The 15,705-nt window shown below is 37.7% G+C and overlaps 1 protein-coding gene and 1 long non-coding RNA gene across 2 annotated transcripts; one reads left to right on the top strand and one right to left on the bottom strand.

The window, feature by feature from the left end:
* Window positions 1-415: 415 nt before the first annotated feature.
* kcna3a (potassium voltage-gated channel, shaker-related subfamily, member 3a) lies at window positions 416-7,539 on the bottom strand. Its single transcript, XM_058780166.1, has 2 exons — window positions 3,921-7,539; window positions 416-539 (listed from the first exon to the last, which is right to left on the bottom strand). Exon 1 carries the CDS (start codon window positions 6,442-6,444, stop codon window positions 4,897-4,899), a length of 1,548 nt encoding a protein of 515 aa, XP_058636149.1. The 5' UTR covers window positions 6,445-7,539; the 3' UTR covers window positions 416-539; window positions 3,921-4,896.
* Window positions 7,540-7,834: 295 nt separating this feature from the next.
* LOC131543007 (uncharacterized) lies at window positions 7,835-11,003 on the top strand. The gene is made up of 3 exons (XR_009271840.1): window positions 7,835-7,930; window positions 9,701-9,853; window positions 10,897-11,003. It is a non-coding gene; the product is annotated as an uncharacterized LOC131543007 (long non-coding RNA).
* The last annotated feature ends 4,702 nt before the right edge of the window (window positions 11,004-15,705 follow it).

Here is a 15,705-nt window from a genome sequence, read left to right as displayed (position 1 = left end):
GAAATGTTTCTTGAGCAGCAAATCAGTGAATTAGATTGATTTCTGAAGGATCATGTGACACTTAAGACTGGAGTAATGATGCTGAAAATTCAGCTTTGATCACAGGAATACATTTATTTTTAACATATATTACCACATAGCAAAACAGTTATTTTAAATTGTAATTTTTTTTTTCAAAATATAACATTTCTTACTGTATTTTTGATCAAATAAAGAGACTTTGAATTCTAGTGTATTTTATATAAATGCATTAAATTAAAGTTAAAGGTTTTAACTTTTATTGTTTTAACAGCATACTGTTTGTGAACAGTTAGGTTTACTTAAACAGTTATTCTAAGAATCATCTGCATTTTGGTGCATATCAATAATGTTGGACAGCAAAACAATATCCAGAAAAAGTACAAGAAGTTTACCTTTTAAATCCTTTTGTCTTTATTGTTTTGGAGTACGTCACATGCATGTTTCAGTTTGTCATATTAGCCTAATATCCGTTGTCGGCAAAATCCAGAATTCCAGTAAACAGACATCCAGGTTGTTTCCTTGAAAGAAACACAAAAGGCAGTTAACTTTGTCGAAGAAGGCACAGTTACAAGCACCCTTTAGGAAAGCGTTAATGGACTCGTGAGTCTATAGGATGAAGATGTCAAACTGAATTTTGAGAGGTGTCATGCAAGCCACAACACCTCAGACAGCAAGCTCTCTGTGTTAACACCTCGGATATAACAGCAAGCAAATGTGAGAGTCAGCGCAGGCGCCAAACGAACACACATACACTATAATAAGAAATCATCCTTCACAGCTGATCACAGACGAGCCCTTCCTGGTCACAGGAATGCTTGAATGTTTCAGAGAGACGGAAAAACAGTTTATGGATCTGAGGATGGAGGGAACTATAAACTGAGCTGAATGTAGTTTGGTAGATTTTTCCACATCCATTAGACGAGGGGGCCACAAGGGACTGTTAGGGGGTTTAAGAGAAAAACATGGTAAAAATTAAAAAAAAAAATTAAAAATGAAGTAAATACATAAATATTTTAATGTATTTATATAATAATAATATAATATGTAAAAATATATATTATAAATAATATAGTATGTAAAAATAAAAAACATAAATAAAATGTAAAAATAAAAAACATATAAGTAATATAATATAAAATATTAAAACAAAATAAATAAATAAAAGAGATTCTAAGAAATACAGAAAAAATAAATAAGTAAATGAACTAGTTAATAGTAAATTAACAGTGCAGACAGTTCAGTTATTAATAGAAATACAATATAATAATGTAGCTTAATAGAAGTTAAAAATTTTCCTAATATTATTTTATTCTGGAAAAATAACGGCTTAAAGTAATTTACGTTCTAATTACTTGTACGACCAAGTTGTTTAGACTTGGAGCAACTGAGCTTAAGTTTAGGTTATAGGTTGAAATAAGTTAAATTGAAATAGGTGAAAATTATTTACAGTGTAGAACTATTAATAATGTTCATTTTTCACAATAGAAATAGGCTCTCTATACAAAAAGAAAACTATATAGATGCCTTTTAAATTTCATCACATTTGGGGGTCCATGGCATCTAAAACATCGAAAACCCCTGCATTAGAGAAATAAAAGCATTTAGTGCATCTAAATAGCATTGTTGCCAGATATTTCATGTTAAATGAATTTATGTTCTTTCTAGGGTCTAGATGGAAAAGTTAAACTTGGCTTTCCCAGCTTTGCACAGGAATACTTTGTCAACAGAGCAGTGATTGTTCTGTTGCATGAAAGCGTCACTTGGTGGCAGCACGGAGCAATAAGTAACCAAGCACCTATTTGATTCATACCAGTCAAATAAGCATCACATATCTGGGGTTATGAAAGTGTACATGTAATTTGATTCGTTTGAGCAATAAATTACATGTAGATTTGTTTTGATTTAAAAATCATTTGTTTGTACTTGTTTTCTTTATGAATGAATTTAATAACAGCCATGCTTGTCTTCTGTTGCTGCTCATTTCTAGGTAGTGTGAAATGACGACTAGGGCGGAGAGCGCAGATGAATGTGAGTGAAGCGCACAGGTCTACAGGTTGAGAATGATTGTCTCTGACTGAGCGCTTGGAAAGTGTCTGGCGGACTGCCGCGTGGACTCGAACACCCGTCAACGGGAGTGTCAGCGTGAAACCTCCGGTAATCAGCTCACGCTGCACCTCTCGTCCTGTCTTCTCCACGGGAGAACCAAATAGGGAACGCCTGAGTGAGCCCATAACCTATACACAATTACGCTTTGACAGCTACAAAGAGAAAGCACCCGAGCCACAAGCGACAATAACAATCCACTTCATGCACCGAAGCCATGAATGTATTTTGCATGCACAGCATGCTTTTCGGTCTGTTTTGTCAATATCAATCATTTTGCACATGCAACACATTCAGTCGTTTGTAAAAGATTAAAAAAAGGGAAACGTGGTAGTGCATCGGCTCTGGATGGTTCAAACCCAGGGTTATCCAAATCCAAATTTTTAAATGCTAGAACAAGGCTGTAAAATGTTAGAGATACATCCAATAAAGGATCGAGATCCTTTCTGATGGCAATTCTCGCGCTCTATTTTGCCAGTCAGGCTTTGTGAACCATCTGGAGCGTTGCTCTGACAACGGGGGAGGATGTCATGGTAACATTAACGGGGGTTACCCAGGAAACTGTAGTCGCCATGGAGACTGCATCACAAGGCGGACTCAAGGCGTGATCTCTCAGTCTTTCAGTCTCTGATCTGGTAGTCTCCCATGCCGTGGAGGCGAAGAGTCCGACGTGCTTTTCCCCCCCGATCCGAGCCACCTTTTCAGATGCTTCCTCCTCCTCCTCCAGAATCTAGAAGCGCTGTGACGTCTCACTTTGAGGGAAATCGCGAACTCTCTATTTTTAGGCTAGACGTGATTTGAGTTTTACATAATCTGGAGATGACTACGTTTTCGCACAACTTGATCACAAAATAAAGATATATTTGCTTTCATTCAGTATTAACCAATTCATTTGGTACAAGTAAGTCAGATTCAATAGACACACAAAGTTTTGATTACATTATTAACAAAACGTATTGTTTTTTTCCCCCACATTCATTGCGTTTAAATGAAGTCTGCACTGAGATGCTTTGGTGATTCTTCAATTAGGGTACTTTTTGAAATCTGTTAATTTGTATTAATTATCGGGGAATACAGATCAGATGGCCTTGAGAAAAAAAAGTTTTAAGTCAGAGCCAATTACCATAATTAATAAAAATACAAAAAAAATTGTTTCAGAATTAAAATTGACATATAATAATGTTTGGTTGTGACACCTAATATAAATCTACTCTAAGGTCATGATTTCTTCTTAATTCCTAAAATTAACGATATTCTGTCATGCATCTTTAAAACTAATAAATATTTTCTTGAAAAAAGTAAAAAAAAAAAAAAAATTGGCAGTAGTATTGGGGACATGTAATTTTTTGTTATAAAATATTTGCAAATTTTACACATAAATAGCAATTTAATTAAAAAAAATACTTTTTTTTTTTCTTTTTTTAAATTCCTTGTAAAATTTCCCTGATTTAAATGCATTTTATAAATTACTTCAGAAGAGAAGTTAAAAAAGTCTGGGTATAAGACAATTCTGGCAAATTTAGCATTTCAGCACTCTTACAATTAGGGAAAAAAAACAATTAAAGAGACATATTAAAATCTATTATTTTAATTTTTTTCCATCTAGTTACCCTAATTGAAGAATCACCCATATATTCAACAAAATACATATGATCAACACAGCATTATCTTCAGTTTGCTCACATTAACAGCGACACATATTCGGTTGTTTCACTTTGCCACAAAACGCAAGATATTGCAAATACTAACGTATTATGATGATTATATGTTAACACTGATAACAAACGCAGACTTACGAGCACAATATTTGCAGTATGGGTGCTACTTCTTTTTAGTCCCTGACCTGAACCTTATCCTTTGTGCTGTAGACAAATGCAACATGTGAATCGGAGTTTGGCACCTTTCTACCAAAAAAGCGCCCTGCTTTACTTTATATGCTGGCTTGTCCATAAGATGTAGGGTACAACGGATCTAAAGGCCCCCCGGGGTAAAAGGCCCTTGTGATTTACATACTCTCAAAACACTAAACAGCAACAAAAACTACCAAAGTACCTTCCAAAACTGTCCCCAAGTGTCCTGATTCATTAGGTGTGCAATGACAAAAGACTTTTTTTTTTTTAATTGATGTAGCTAATAGAAATCATTACAATAATTTATATATCTCAAGACTTTAGTTTTCAGTACCTGTTGAATAGCCAAAAACTCAGATAAGTTGGTAAAGGATGATAATGCAGATTACCTGTAGTGCAACTAATTGTATTTTGTAACTGAGAGGGAATCATTTTGTTACATATGGTGGATTTATATTAACTCCTATAGTTACAATATGAAATCTGACTGCAATTACACTATAGCTCCATGAAATGCCAAAAGCGAGTAAATAAGCTGAAAATAGCTACACCATTTGCTGAAGTATGCATTTAAATATTACTCTAAAATATCTTGCTATATCAAAAGTATTTGCATATGGTGACAAATTCTTCCCTCTAGCTGCCTTTATATATTTTATTTAAGCAAAACAAACTACTTGTAGCATTTACTTTATTCAAAGTATATATATGTATCTCCATCTATATTCAGTAAAAATAAATCTTTTTTCAACTGTCTCATATACTTTGGGACCCAACCAAGAAAAAAAAAAAAAAAAAATTCACTTTTTCCCTCAAACGGGGGCTTTTAGCCCCGTTGTACCCTAATAACGTAGCAGCACCTCGCATTCGCACCAGTGCCATCATGGTGATTATTGTAAGACTGTCTGGCACTGTACATGATTTACACGTCTGTGAAAATCTTTTTAATATTCACGCAGTTTTGATTGTTCTGGTTGGAGTAGTTTGGCTGTTTGAAAGCGCTATTTATTCCTTCCTCTATGACCATATATTCCGATTTACTGAGGGAGGATGTGCTCTGTGTCCGTTTCAGATCTTCTGTGGAGTTGAGATGCTGACAGCTGCCAACGTGGAGGTATTGCGCGTGCTCCTCCCCGTCAGTCTCCCGGTGATAAAAGTAATTGAAATTGGACACGATGACAGGTACGGGCAGCGCAATGGTCAACACGCCAGCGATGGCGCACAGAGATCCCACGATTTTGCCCCCGATGGTTACTGGATGCATGTCTCCGTAGCCGACCGTAGTCATGGTAACCACAGCCCACCAGAAAGCATCAGGGATGCTGCTGAAACTGGAGGTAGGGTCATCGGCCTCGGCGAAGTAGACGGCGCTGGAAAACAAGATGACCCCGATGAAGAGGAAGAAGATGAGGAGTCCCAGCTCCCGCATGCTGGCTTTGAGGGTCTGGCCGAGAATCTGGAGGCCTTTGGAGTGGCGCGAGAGCTTGAAGATACGAAATACCCTCACCAGACGGATCACGCGGAGGATGGCCAGAGACATGGCTTGCTGGCCGTTGCCCTGCCTCTCAGCCAGCTCCGTCCCCAGAGTGATGAAGTAAGGAATAATAGCCACGATATCAATGATATTCATGATGTTTTTGGAAAAAGTAGCCTTGCTGGGGCACGCGAAGAATCGCACGAGCAGTTCAAAAGAGAACCAGATGATGCAAAGGGTCTCGATCACAAAGAAAGGGTCTGTGAAAGTGCTGGACACGAAAGGGCCAGTGGCATTCGCAATTGGCGAGACAGGAGTCGGGTCCTTGTCGTCCCTAAACTCAGGCAGGGTTTCCAAGCAGAAAATAACAATGGAAATCAAAATGACCAAGACAGACACAATAGCAATGCCTCTGGCAGGACCAGAGCTCTCTGGGTACTCAAACAAAAGCCAAACCTGTCTCTGAAATTCGTGGTTTGGCAGTGGTCGCTCCTCTTCTTTGATAAAGCCCTCATCCTCGCGGAATTTCTCCATGGCTTCCTCGCCAAGTTGATAAAAGCGAATTTCCTCCGAGAAGATGTCAATGGGAACGTTGACGGGTCTCCGAATGCGCCCCCCGGATTGATAGTAGTAGAGGATGGCATCGAAGCTGGGTCGGTTCCTGTCAAAGAAATACTCGTTTCTGAGCGGGTCAAAGTAGCGCATCCTTTTCTTCGGGTCTCCGAGCAGCGTGTCCGGGAACTGGTTAAAAGTTTTCAGCTGGGTCTCGAAGCGCAGCCCCGAGATGTTGATGACCACTCGCTCGCAGCACTCGTGGTCCGGCTCGTATCGATCCAGCGACAGGTGACTGGGCAGCGCCGCGGTCTCCTCCAGCATGTTATCGCACGCCACAACTGTCATGATGTCCTTCTCCGTCTCCGCGTAGCCGTGGTTGTCTGCGTTGGTCCCTCTGTGGCTGGCTGAGGGCGAGTCGATAAGGTTGTAGTGGTCATCCATACAGGTGAGGAGACGGAGCGGCAGAGGGCGACCCGCCTCCCCTACCTAACATCGGGTGAACCGAGGGCTTCTCTGTCCTGCGCTCTCGTTTGCTTTTTAACACACTGTCGCCGCCCCACGGAGCTTTATAAACACATGTCTACTCCCGCCCACGGCGAGCATATGCCTGACACATTTCCACCACTCGCCCAATCGGAGCCCAACAAGACAAGAGCATCGATTCTGTGTTTTGCCTTGCGCGTACGACGCAAATCATTCACAAAGTGTCCAAAACGCGACTCGAGATTAAACAATGGCAACAGTTCCAAAGACGCGCTCTCTCACGCGGTGTTGGAGAGGTTCTATGGGGTTCTTTTTTGTGCAACCAAAATAGTCTTTTTAAACCTCTATGGCAGTTATTTAACAGTCATCTGTCACCCTTTTTGGTGATTATATTGATATATAAACCTCGTTTTTCACTTCAATACTGAATGGAAAGCATACTGTTGCTATGGTTACCTCCTCAGGCAAACACGACGTCCCGCGTCTATTTACGATATGGTAGTTTTCATATTCTTAACAGACTGCAAACTGACAAAACTGTCATTATCACTTGCATATGACAAATGCAATACAGAAAAACTTTAAAAAGACTTTTGGCTAAGCCAATTGTGTCTCGTTAGAAACTCAGCAGATCCTTAATGACAGAAATGCCATGCACTGTATTGTTTATAGAAGGAAGAAGTACAAATGATGCCATATTTGCTTAAACTATACTCAAGGTCTTTGTTTTGTCATTTTTGCAAAGATAGCACGGCGTAAACAATTGCCTCCAGTTTTTATACAACATACTGGTTGTTGCTTAAGGCATGAATTATTTTCTTGTGGCTTTGTCTGAGAAAAGCGTTGATTGGATGAACGTTCCTATGAAGAAAACGGAGCTCTCCATGGTACTGAAGCGGTGGCGCGCTTGAGCGAGCGCGGAGGGAGGAAAACATGAGACTGACCTGTATCTGCTGAACAGAATCACATCTTCGCAATTAGCCGTTTGTACCTGGATGTTTTGTCAAATTATGAGCGCACTCATTCTGGGGGTGATTAAAAGTATCCCCCCAACACCCACAACCAGAGTCTTTTTTATTAATGAAAGATAGGCGTTAAACCACTAACAAAGAAACAAAAAAATATTTGCGCAATGAAATCACGGTGTAGTATGAATAATACAGTGTAAATATAACCAAAATCTAAACTTTCTCCAAAGGCTTTTCATTTCTGCTTCTTATGGTGTTCAAAAGAAGAACCTTAGCCACTACAGAGGCAATAAAGGCACATTTATATACAGTTATGAAAAATCTTTTTGCAAGGACACAGATAAATCCTTCAAACACTACTAGAATTGCTTTTTTCCCCCCAGATTTGAAAAGAGCGATGTTGTGAGCCTTGATGTGTCCCTTGCACTCAATCTTATCTTCAATAAAGGAGTGCTTTGACACACAGGGATGAGAGGGTGAGTAGTATAGATACTCTCTTCATATTCAGCCTCCACCATCGTCATCATCACAAAGCTGTTAAGATGGCAGCTCTCTCCTACACCAATCTCGCTCTCTCTCTCCATCTCATTCAAGCACGTACCGGTCCTCGACTCGAGAGGGGACTTGTGTCAGTAATTATGTTTGTGTATGGTGTCCTCATTCTTGAGCTCATGTTAAGCAGTCCCTCTTTCTGATAATGGAATGGGGTTCTCCACTGTGATCTGTAGCTGATGTCTGTCATGATTGCACAAGCGGGGATTGGCTAGCCACAGATTAAGCAGGTTATTTGCACAGCAGCAGCTGTCAAGAGAGCACAGGGGTGATTCATCTTTGTAAAAGAAGAGCTCAGGGTAATTAAATATTCATGAGCATTTTTGGTCATGCCCTCTGTATGAGCCTGCAAATAGTATTGCATTATTAATCAGAATTTAAATTAAGTGAAACTATTCTTTCAATGGCAGGCTTTGGTGATGAATTCTTGTACTCTAAGTGCAGCTGAAAATATGATGGACCACAACTGTGAGGGAAATAAAATACAGATTAAGTACTTTGACACACAGTGTCTAGACAGTCCAGCAAATATTAGCTTGGTGACTGCAAGGCCTCAGTGCCACTAATTTACTACTCGCTAGAGAGCAAAAGCAGAAATCGATGGGGGTTTGGGGTCACTGATCAGGAAGCTACCGCCAGTGAACGCGTAAGCTGGAGATCATTACATGTTCACATTGGTCAAGGTCAGTGCAGGACAGTAGAAATATTTCCTATCCAGCCTTGCCTAGTGCTAACAAAAGAATGGCAATTGATCTGTGTGAAATTGATATCTGTTGAATGTCTGTTTTTGGAAAGTACTGCATTATGATTGTGATGCTCAGTGGCTGGTCAGCTATCATCTAGGCTACTGTGTGTAATGAAAATTCCAAAAAGAGGCTAATGCCAGGCTCTGTGACATATTGTCTCGGATTTTGTCTCTGCCTTTTATGTAATTATTTTTGGTCAAAGACTAGCATACTATGTTTGTATTGGTGAATCTTGCAGAAACATGTCTAGGGGTCACATATCACCCCCAAAAATCAAAAGACAAAAATTAAGAAATTATGAGAAGCCGCCTATTTTTGGATCTTTATTTTACAAACTGTATTTTCTATCACCCTACACCAATCCTACACCTAAACCTACCCCTCACAGGAAACTTTCTGCATTTTTAGATTTTCTAAAAATAAATAAAATAAATAGAAAAAAAACAAAAAAAACCCACCATTTAGTATGTTTTTAAGCCTTTTGAATTACGGGGATAACGAAAGTGTCCTCGTAAATCACCTTCACGTTGTAAAACCTTTGTCAAACCCATGTCAATATATCAATTTGTGTCCTCAGTGTCACATAAACAAGCACGCGCATATTTCAAGGTAAAAGCTTACATACAGTTGCTTGAAGAATGGACGTTAATGATATAATGATAATGACCTAATGGAAATGTCACAATGGAAACACAATGGAAGCTTAATTATCTTAAAAATACACTTTATTTTCTTTAAGCAGATGTAAACATTTTTCACTTTTTTCCCCTGAGTTTTGATGAAAAAATTATTTTAAGAGAGTCAATTTTTAAGAGCATCAATACCTCAATTTGAAAACTCATTCCAAACCCATCTTCTCTTTTTATATAGAATAAAGCCACTTGTTTTGGTGATATTATTAAATGCATGGCATCTTGAGCATCTTCTTTTCTTACCCCTGCTAATTAGGCAGTGCTACCAATCAGAACAGCTGCTGCCATGGTAATCAAAAAAACAAACACACAGCACTGACTTGTACACCTATTTCCATGGGAGTAATCGCTGACACCTCCTCAACCCTGCCAACCATTTCAACCATGGGGAAATATGACATACACACAGGTACAGTACACTCCCACATATGTACATATCAAGCATGTGCACACACAGACAAACACACAGTTGCTTTAAAAAGGTTGTAACTTCTCATGAATAAATACTGCAATTAGGAGAGAATGAACAAGCAAAATTAGTGGCATTCATTTTTATCTGTGGGAAAAGCAAAACAAAAACTTTTACACACCATCAGTCTGGCAGTGATTTGTATAAGCACTTCAATCAATAGCCAATTGTCGGGTTTATTGCCATTTATAAGTTGTCACAGTAGGATCATGACAAGATTTCAGTGGAAAATTTAGAGGTTAAATGCAAAAAGATATATATATATATATATATATATATATATATATATATATATCTTTTTGCATCATTTTATTTCAGCTAGCCAAGGCAGCATTTCTCATTTAGTTTTTTAAATGTACTTATACTAAAACTAAACCTGAAATAAAATTAATAAAAACGATATAGACTTTTTAAAAAAACTATAATAAAATAAAAATAAAATGATACTTTTGTTTAGGAAATATGCATTAAATTGATTTAAAAGTGTCAGTAAAGATATTTATAATGTTATAAAAACATTTCTGTTTCAACCAAATGTTGTTGTTCTATTCATCTTGAAAAAAAAAATGTTCATGGTTTCTAAATATTAAGCAGCACACCTGTTTTCAGCATTGACTATAATAGGAAGTGGTTCTTGAGCAGCAAATCAGCATATTAGAATGATTTCTGAAGGGTCATGTGACCCTGAAGACTGAAGTAGTAATGCTAAAAATTCAGCTTTGTTTCACAGAAATGAATTACATTTTAAAATATATTCAAATAGAAAACAGTTCTTTTAAATTGTAATATTATTTCACATTTAAAAGTATTTTTGAGCAAATAAATGCAGTCTTTGTGAGCATAAGAGACTTCTTTCAAAAACATGAGTATATATACACACATGACCCCGTTTGGAGATGAAGGTCGGGGGAAAGAGAAGCACTGGAGATTAGTGGCTGTAACTCACCTCTCTTTATTTCTCTCTCTTCACCTCTCCTCTTTAGGGCTCTGTCAGTGTAATGAATGGACTGAGATTGGTTAATCCCCCTCCTGGCTATTAGGCTATATCCTGTATGTGACATGAATGCACCTCCCGTAACGTCATCCTGTCAGCAGGGTGCTGTGTGAGACACTCCACAGACTGTCTGCATGTTCATCCATTCTTCCATCAGTGAGAGTTCTCTACATGCTGCTGCTGCCAGAGGACATCAACTGTTTCAATTCATCAGCTGTAGACGGCTTCGAAGAAAGCTTGACGTGGAGTTCACATCAGTCAACATACTGAACACACAGGGAACACAGGGCGATGCAGATGAGATGCATTTGAACGTCTGGCATTAGGCATGTCAATGAGAATCTTTCTGCGGTTAGTAGTATGAAAACAAACAGAAGGGTGACATTTCCTTTATTCTGTGGCTCAAATAAATATTCATTTGCTGCTGTTTCCCAGAGAGATGCTTTGTAGTGACTCATCATGACTGACACGGACTTTCACTTCCAGCAGTAAACGAAAGAATCAGTTGAGTAACATTTTGACTGCTGTGTAATAAACATACCAATTAAGTGCTAATACATAGTACAATTTCTACAGCAGAACCAAATGAAGGCTTTCTGTGCTGTTTGGCATATCAAATGGCAGAATTTGTTTGAACAAATCTTGCATATACAGTAGATTTTAGTGCTTCATTTGATTTGACACATTTATGCTACCAGTTTGGTAAGATTTTTGTTTTTGAATGAAGCCTCTTATGCTCACCAAGGCTGGATTTATTTGATCAGACGTACATCAAAACAGTAATATTGTGAGAGATCATTATAATTTAAAATACCTGTGTTCTATCTTATTTGTTTAAAATGTAATTTATTCCTGTGATACAAAGCTGAATTTTTAGCATCATTACTCCAGTCTTCAGTGTCACATGATCCTTCAGAAATCATTCTAATATACTGATTTGCTGCTCAAAAAAAAATTCTGATTATGATCAATGTTTTGAAAACATTTGTGCATCGATTACATACTTTTGGTAGTGTAATGAGGACTAGGGCTGGTAAAATCTAAAAATATCCAGAAGACAGTAAAAAGATATCCCAGGTTGGAGGTCAAATGTCAGTGGTTCGTGTGTATTATCATTGACATAAATTTGAATTAGATGTGGAACGTAGCCTTCACAGAGAAGAAGCCATTGTATGGCTTCAGAATATTTGCAATATAGTGCAGAAGTTGTATGGACTACTTTTACGATGTCTTTTTGTAAAACTTTTTTTTTAGGACAAAAGAAGAAAACAAAGCAGAACAAAAGACAAGATCAACTTAATAATACAACAGACAGACAGATAAAATAATAAAAAATAAAAATTAAAAATAAAAGTGGGGCTTAGGAAAACAATGAAAATGCACACTGTAAAAAGTGATAAGTTGACTTAACTTAAAAAACTGAGGAAACCTGTTGCCTTAAAATGATTAAGTAAATAATTTTTTTTTTTTTTTAAAGTTAAGTGAACTTGACAATTCACTTAACTTATTTTTTTTAATTATCATTTACTTAAAAATTAAGGCAACGGGTCTCCTCAATTTTTTTAAGTTAAGTCAACTTATCACTTTTTACAGTGCACAATCAGTAGAATACAATAGAGTTTTATGATGTGTAATTTTTGTATCTCTACAGCTCCAGTCACCATCATCAACAAGAGCACCCTGAACATTCTGTGAAATATCGTCTACTATGTTCCACCAAAAAAAAGAAGGTCATACAGGTTTGGAACGACACGAGGGTGAGTAAATGACAGAATTAAAAATTTTAATAATAATTTTAATAACTGTTCCTTTAAAACTATATTATATTTTGAACATATGACATAAACAGCAGTATAAAGTAGATATAATGCCAACAATCAAACCTGTTTCCTGGTGTAAAAGCACCTAAACTGCTTTAATCAATGTGCTGAATGCTTCAGTCCCCTCCCCCAATACCCCAATGCGTCCTATAGGAGCTGTCAAAGACCGGCAAGCCTAGACACACAAGCAATCTGCTCCACACGGGGGGGAAAGGATCCCCTACCTCTGTGTCTCATTTACCACACCAGGCATCCAAAACACACACACACACACACACACACACAAACACATAGATGCACAAGTAGACAACTTGCCCTCCAAACATACAGTGCAAGCCTATGGAAAAACAAACACTCATGGCTATTCGTAGTTGACATACATACTCCAACATCCATTTGAGTGCAAAAAAAGCCATGCACACACGCATGCACGCTCCTGCATAATACATGCGCGCACACTCGCACACTTATAACCCATAATCCACCCACACAGAAATTGAGAAGGGTTTTCCCCTGGTGCAGAATTAAAGAGCTCACGCTTCCCAGCCCCCACTTCCTCTTACCTCTCACTTCCTGCACCTCAGAGCTAGGAAACACTGGCAGCTGAGCGCCTCGCAGAGCCAGACCACGTGCTCGTATTCATTATGTGGACCGAGATTACCTTGGACACTCTCTACAGGCTTTAAGCCACAACATAACAAATACATGCACTGTTTATATGCGTACTGTATGTGTGAGGTTATTACCTTAACCAATAAACAATTTCCTGCAAAATCCACCACTTTCAGCTCAACGTCAATACTTGGTTACACAATGTAGGGACTGCCATAACAAGAACACGTACCCTATACAACAGTTATGGTATATAACAATGAATTATGCAAAAAGAGCAGGATGGGTTTATCATATAGGAAGCTAAGCAGCGAGCTAGAGTGAAAAATGCATGAAATATCTCCTTATACCCAGCAAACATTCTGGTTTGTGCATGCAAAATGCTACTTTACAGATTCATGATATCATCCCCTTCTGATAAACACGCCGCCAAAAGCTTTACATGTGAACCAGACGGTCTCTTCCTGTCTGAGTGGGCGGACTGTGTTCAGAATAAGCTACAATAACGACCATACTGCATCCTGGTAGCCAAAAAAGTGGTTATGAACTAATGAATCAAGAGCGCTCACACCTGGCATCAGTTAGGTAACGTGTTAAAATTGGTAATTGAGGTGAGCTGTGTGAAATGTTATCAGAATTGACTTTCTCCATCAGGAAGTGATTGCATGGAGAATATAAGGACTCCCACTAGCTTCTGTTCCTGAACTAAAGTACTTAAAAAACAATCTCTAGTCAGTCTTCAGGTTTCTGGTAATATAATGACGAACTTGAGATATGTTGTGCAACTTGGATTGCTGTAACATATCAAATTGCATTGACTAACAGAGATTCTATTGCATAATTCATAGCAGCTATGTGTATATTATATTGATCAAATTTCTCTTCATATCTTCGTCTATGGAGGTCTGTGTGTACATGAATTTCAAAGTGATGTTTGAATAAGAGCTTTAAACTTACATGCTGTTATCACTGGCTCATGTTAAAGTAGATTCACCTGATTTTCTGATTACACTGAAGTCAATCAGTTCATGATATTAATAGCAGTGGGAGGAACCAAATTGCCTTTGAAAGGAAGGTAAGAATTATCATTTAAATGATCCAAGCTTTCATATCCTAACTAGGTCAGGCAGATGACATCAAATGTAGACATATGTTCACCATTTCTATTTGTGTCTGTGGGTGATGTGTATCGATGCTGTTGTGTTTCCTGATTTACTGCATTAAAGCCCAAGTTATGAGACCTGTAATCTAGATGTTGTAAAACTATCAAACCTTCATTTTTTACTTTATTTTACGGTATTTTTTATGAGAAAAACAAACAATTTTTTTTCATTCAGCAAGGATGCATTAAATTGATCAAAAGTGACAGTAAAGACATTTAAATTGTTACAATAATTGTCTATTTTAAATAAATGTTGTCTTTTCATCACAGAATCCTAAAAAAACATCTACAGGTGTCTACAAAAACATCCGTTTTCAAGATTAATAATTAGAAATGTTTTTTGAGTTGCAGATCAGCATATCAGAATGATTTCTGAAGGATCATGTGACACTGAAGACTGGAGTAATGATGCTGAAAATTCAGCTGTCATCGCTAAAATAAATAACATTTTAGCAGCAGAAATTCACAACATTTCATCGCCTTTGTGCCTTCATTACTTCATTTTAAATGGTCTTGTGGTATGACCAACTATTCCATGTAACCTCAATTAGTATAAGGTCATAACACTGCATGTAAATTAATTATAGAAGAAATTCTGTTTAAGAGCAGTTTTAGTGACTTATAGCATGTCACACCACAGGATACTTCAGAAACTGCATCAACTATAAAGGAGGCTTTTGGATTTGGTGGTTTAGGGGCATGAAGAATGAGACAATTATAATGATATGAGAGATTATGTGTAGTCATTGTCCAACCCATAAAAACTCAAATTCTTTGAATTGACTGTAGTGAAAGGCATAATCCTTCTCCAAAAGGAATACAAATCCATCTTTTTCATCTTGCAAGAACGGCACAATTGATACAAGCACCGCAAGTGATTTTGATTCCATCTTAATGATTTTAATCCAGTTCACATCAGCATCTCTCTCAAGTGGAGGAAAAAGTGGGTTAGATCTCATGAGTCGACTCCATGTTCTAAAAGCAAAATGGATCTTTTTCTGGCATATGAGTCTTGTGAGATGTTTATCTTCCGGTGGAAATAAAACCATGATTTAATGAAGTTCTGCACTAAAAATGACAAAACCAGCATGAAGCTTTTGAAAATGCATGGCATTTAAATAATTCCAGCTTTGTTATTTAATTTACAATGGAAATGTGTCTGTATAATGCATCAAGAAATGTTGCCATGCACTAAAACCCAGAC

This window comes from Onychostoma macrolepis, chromosome 06 (genome assembly GCF_012432095.1).
Source record: "Onychostoma macrolepis isolate SWU-2019 chromosome 06, ASM1243209v1, whole genome shotgun sequence".
Classification (NCBI taxonomy): domain Eukaryota; kingdom Metazoa; phylum Chordata; class Actinopteri; order Cypriniformes; family Cyprinidae; genus Onychostoma; species Onychostoma macrolepis.
This window is presented reverse-complemented; position numbering and strand designations above follow the sequence as displayed.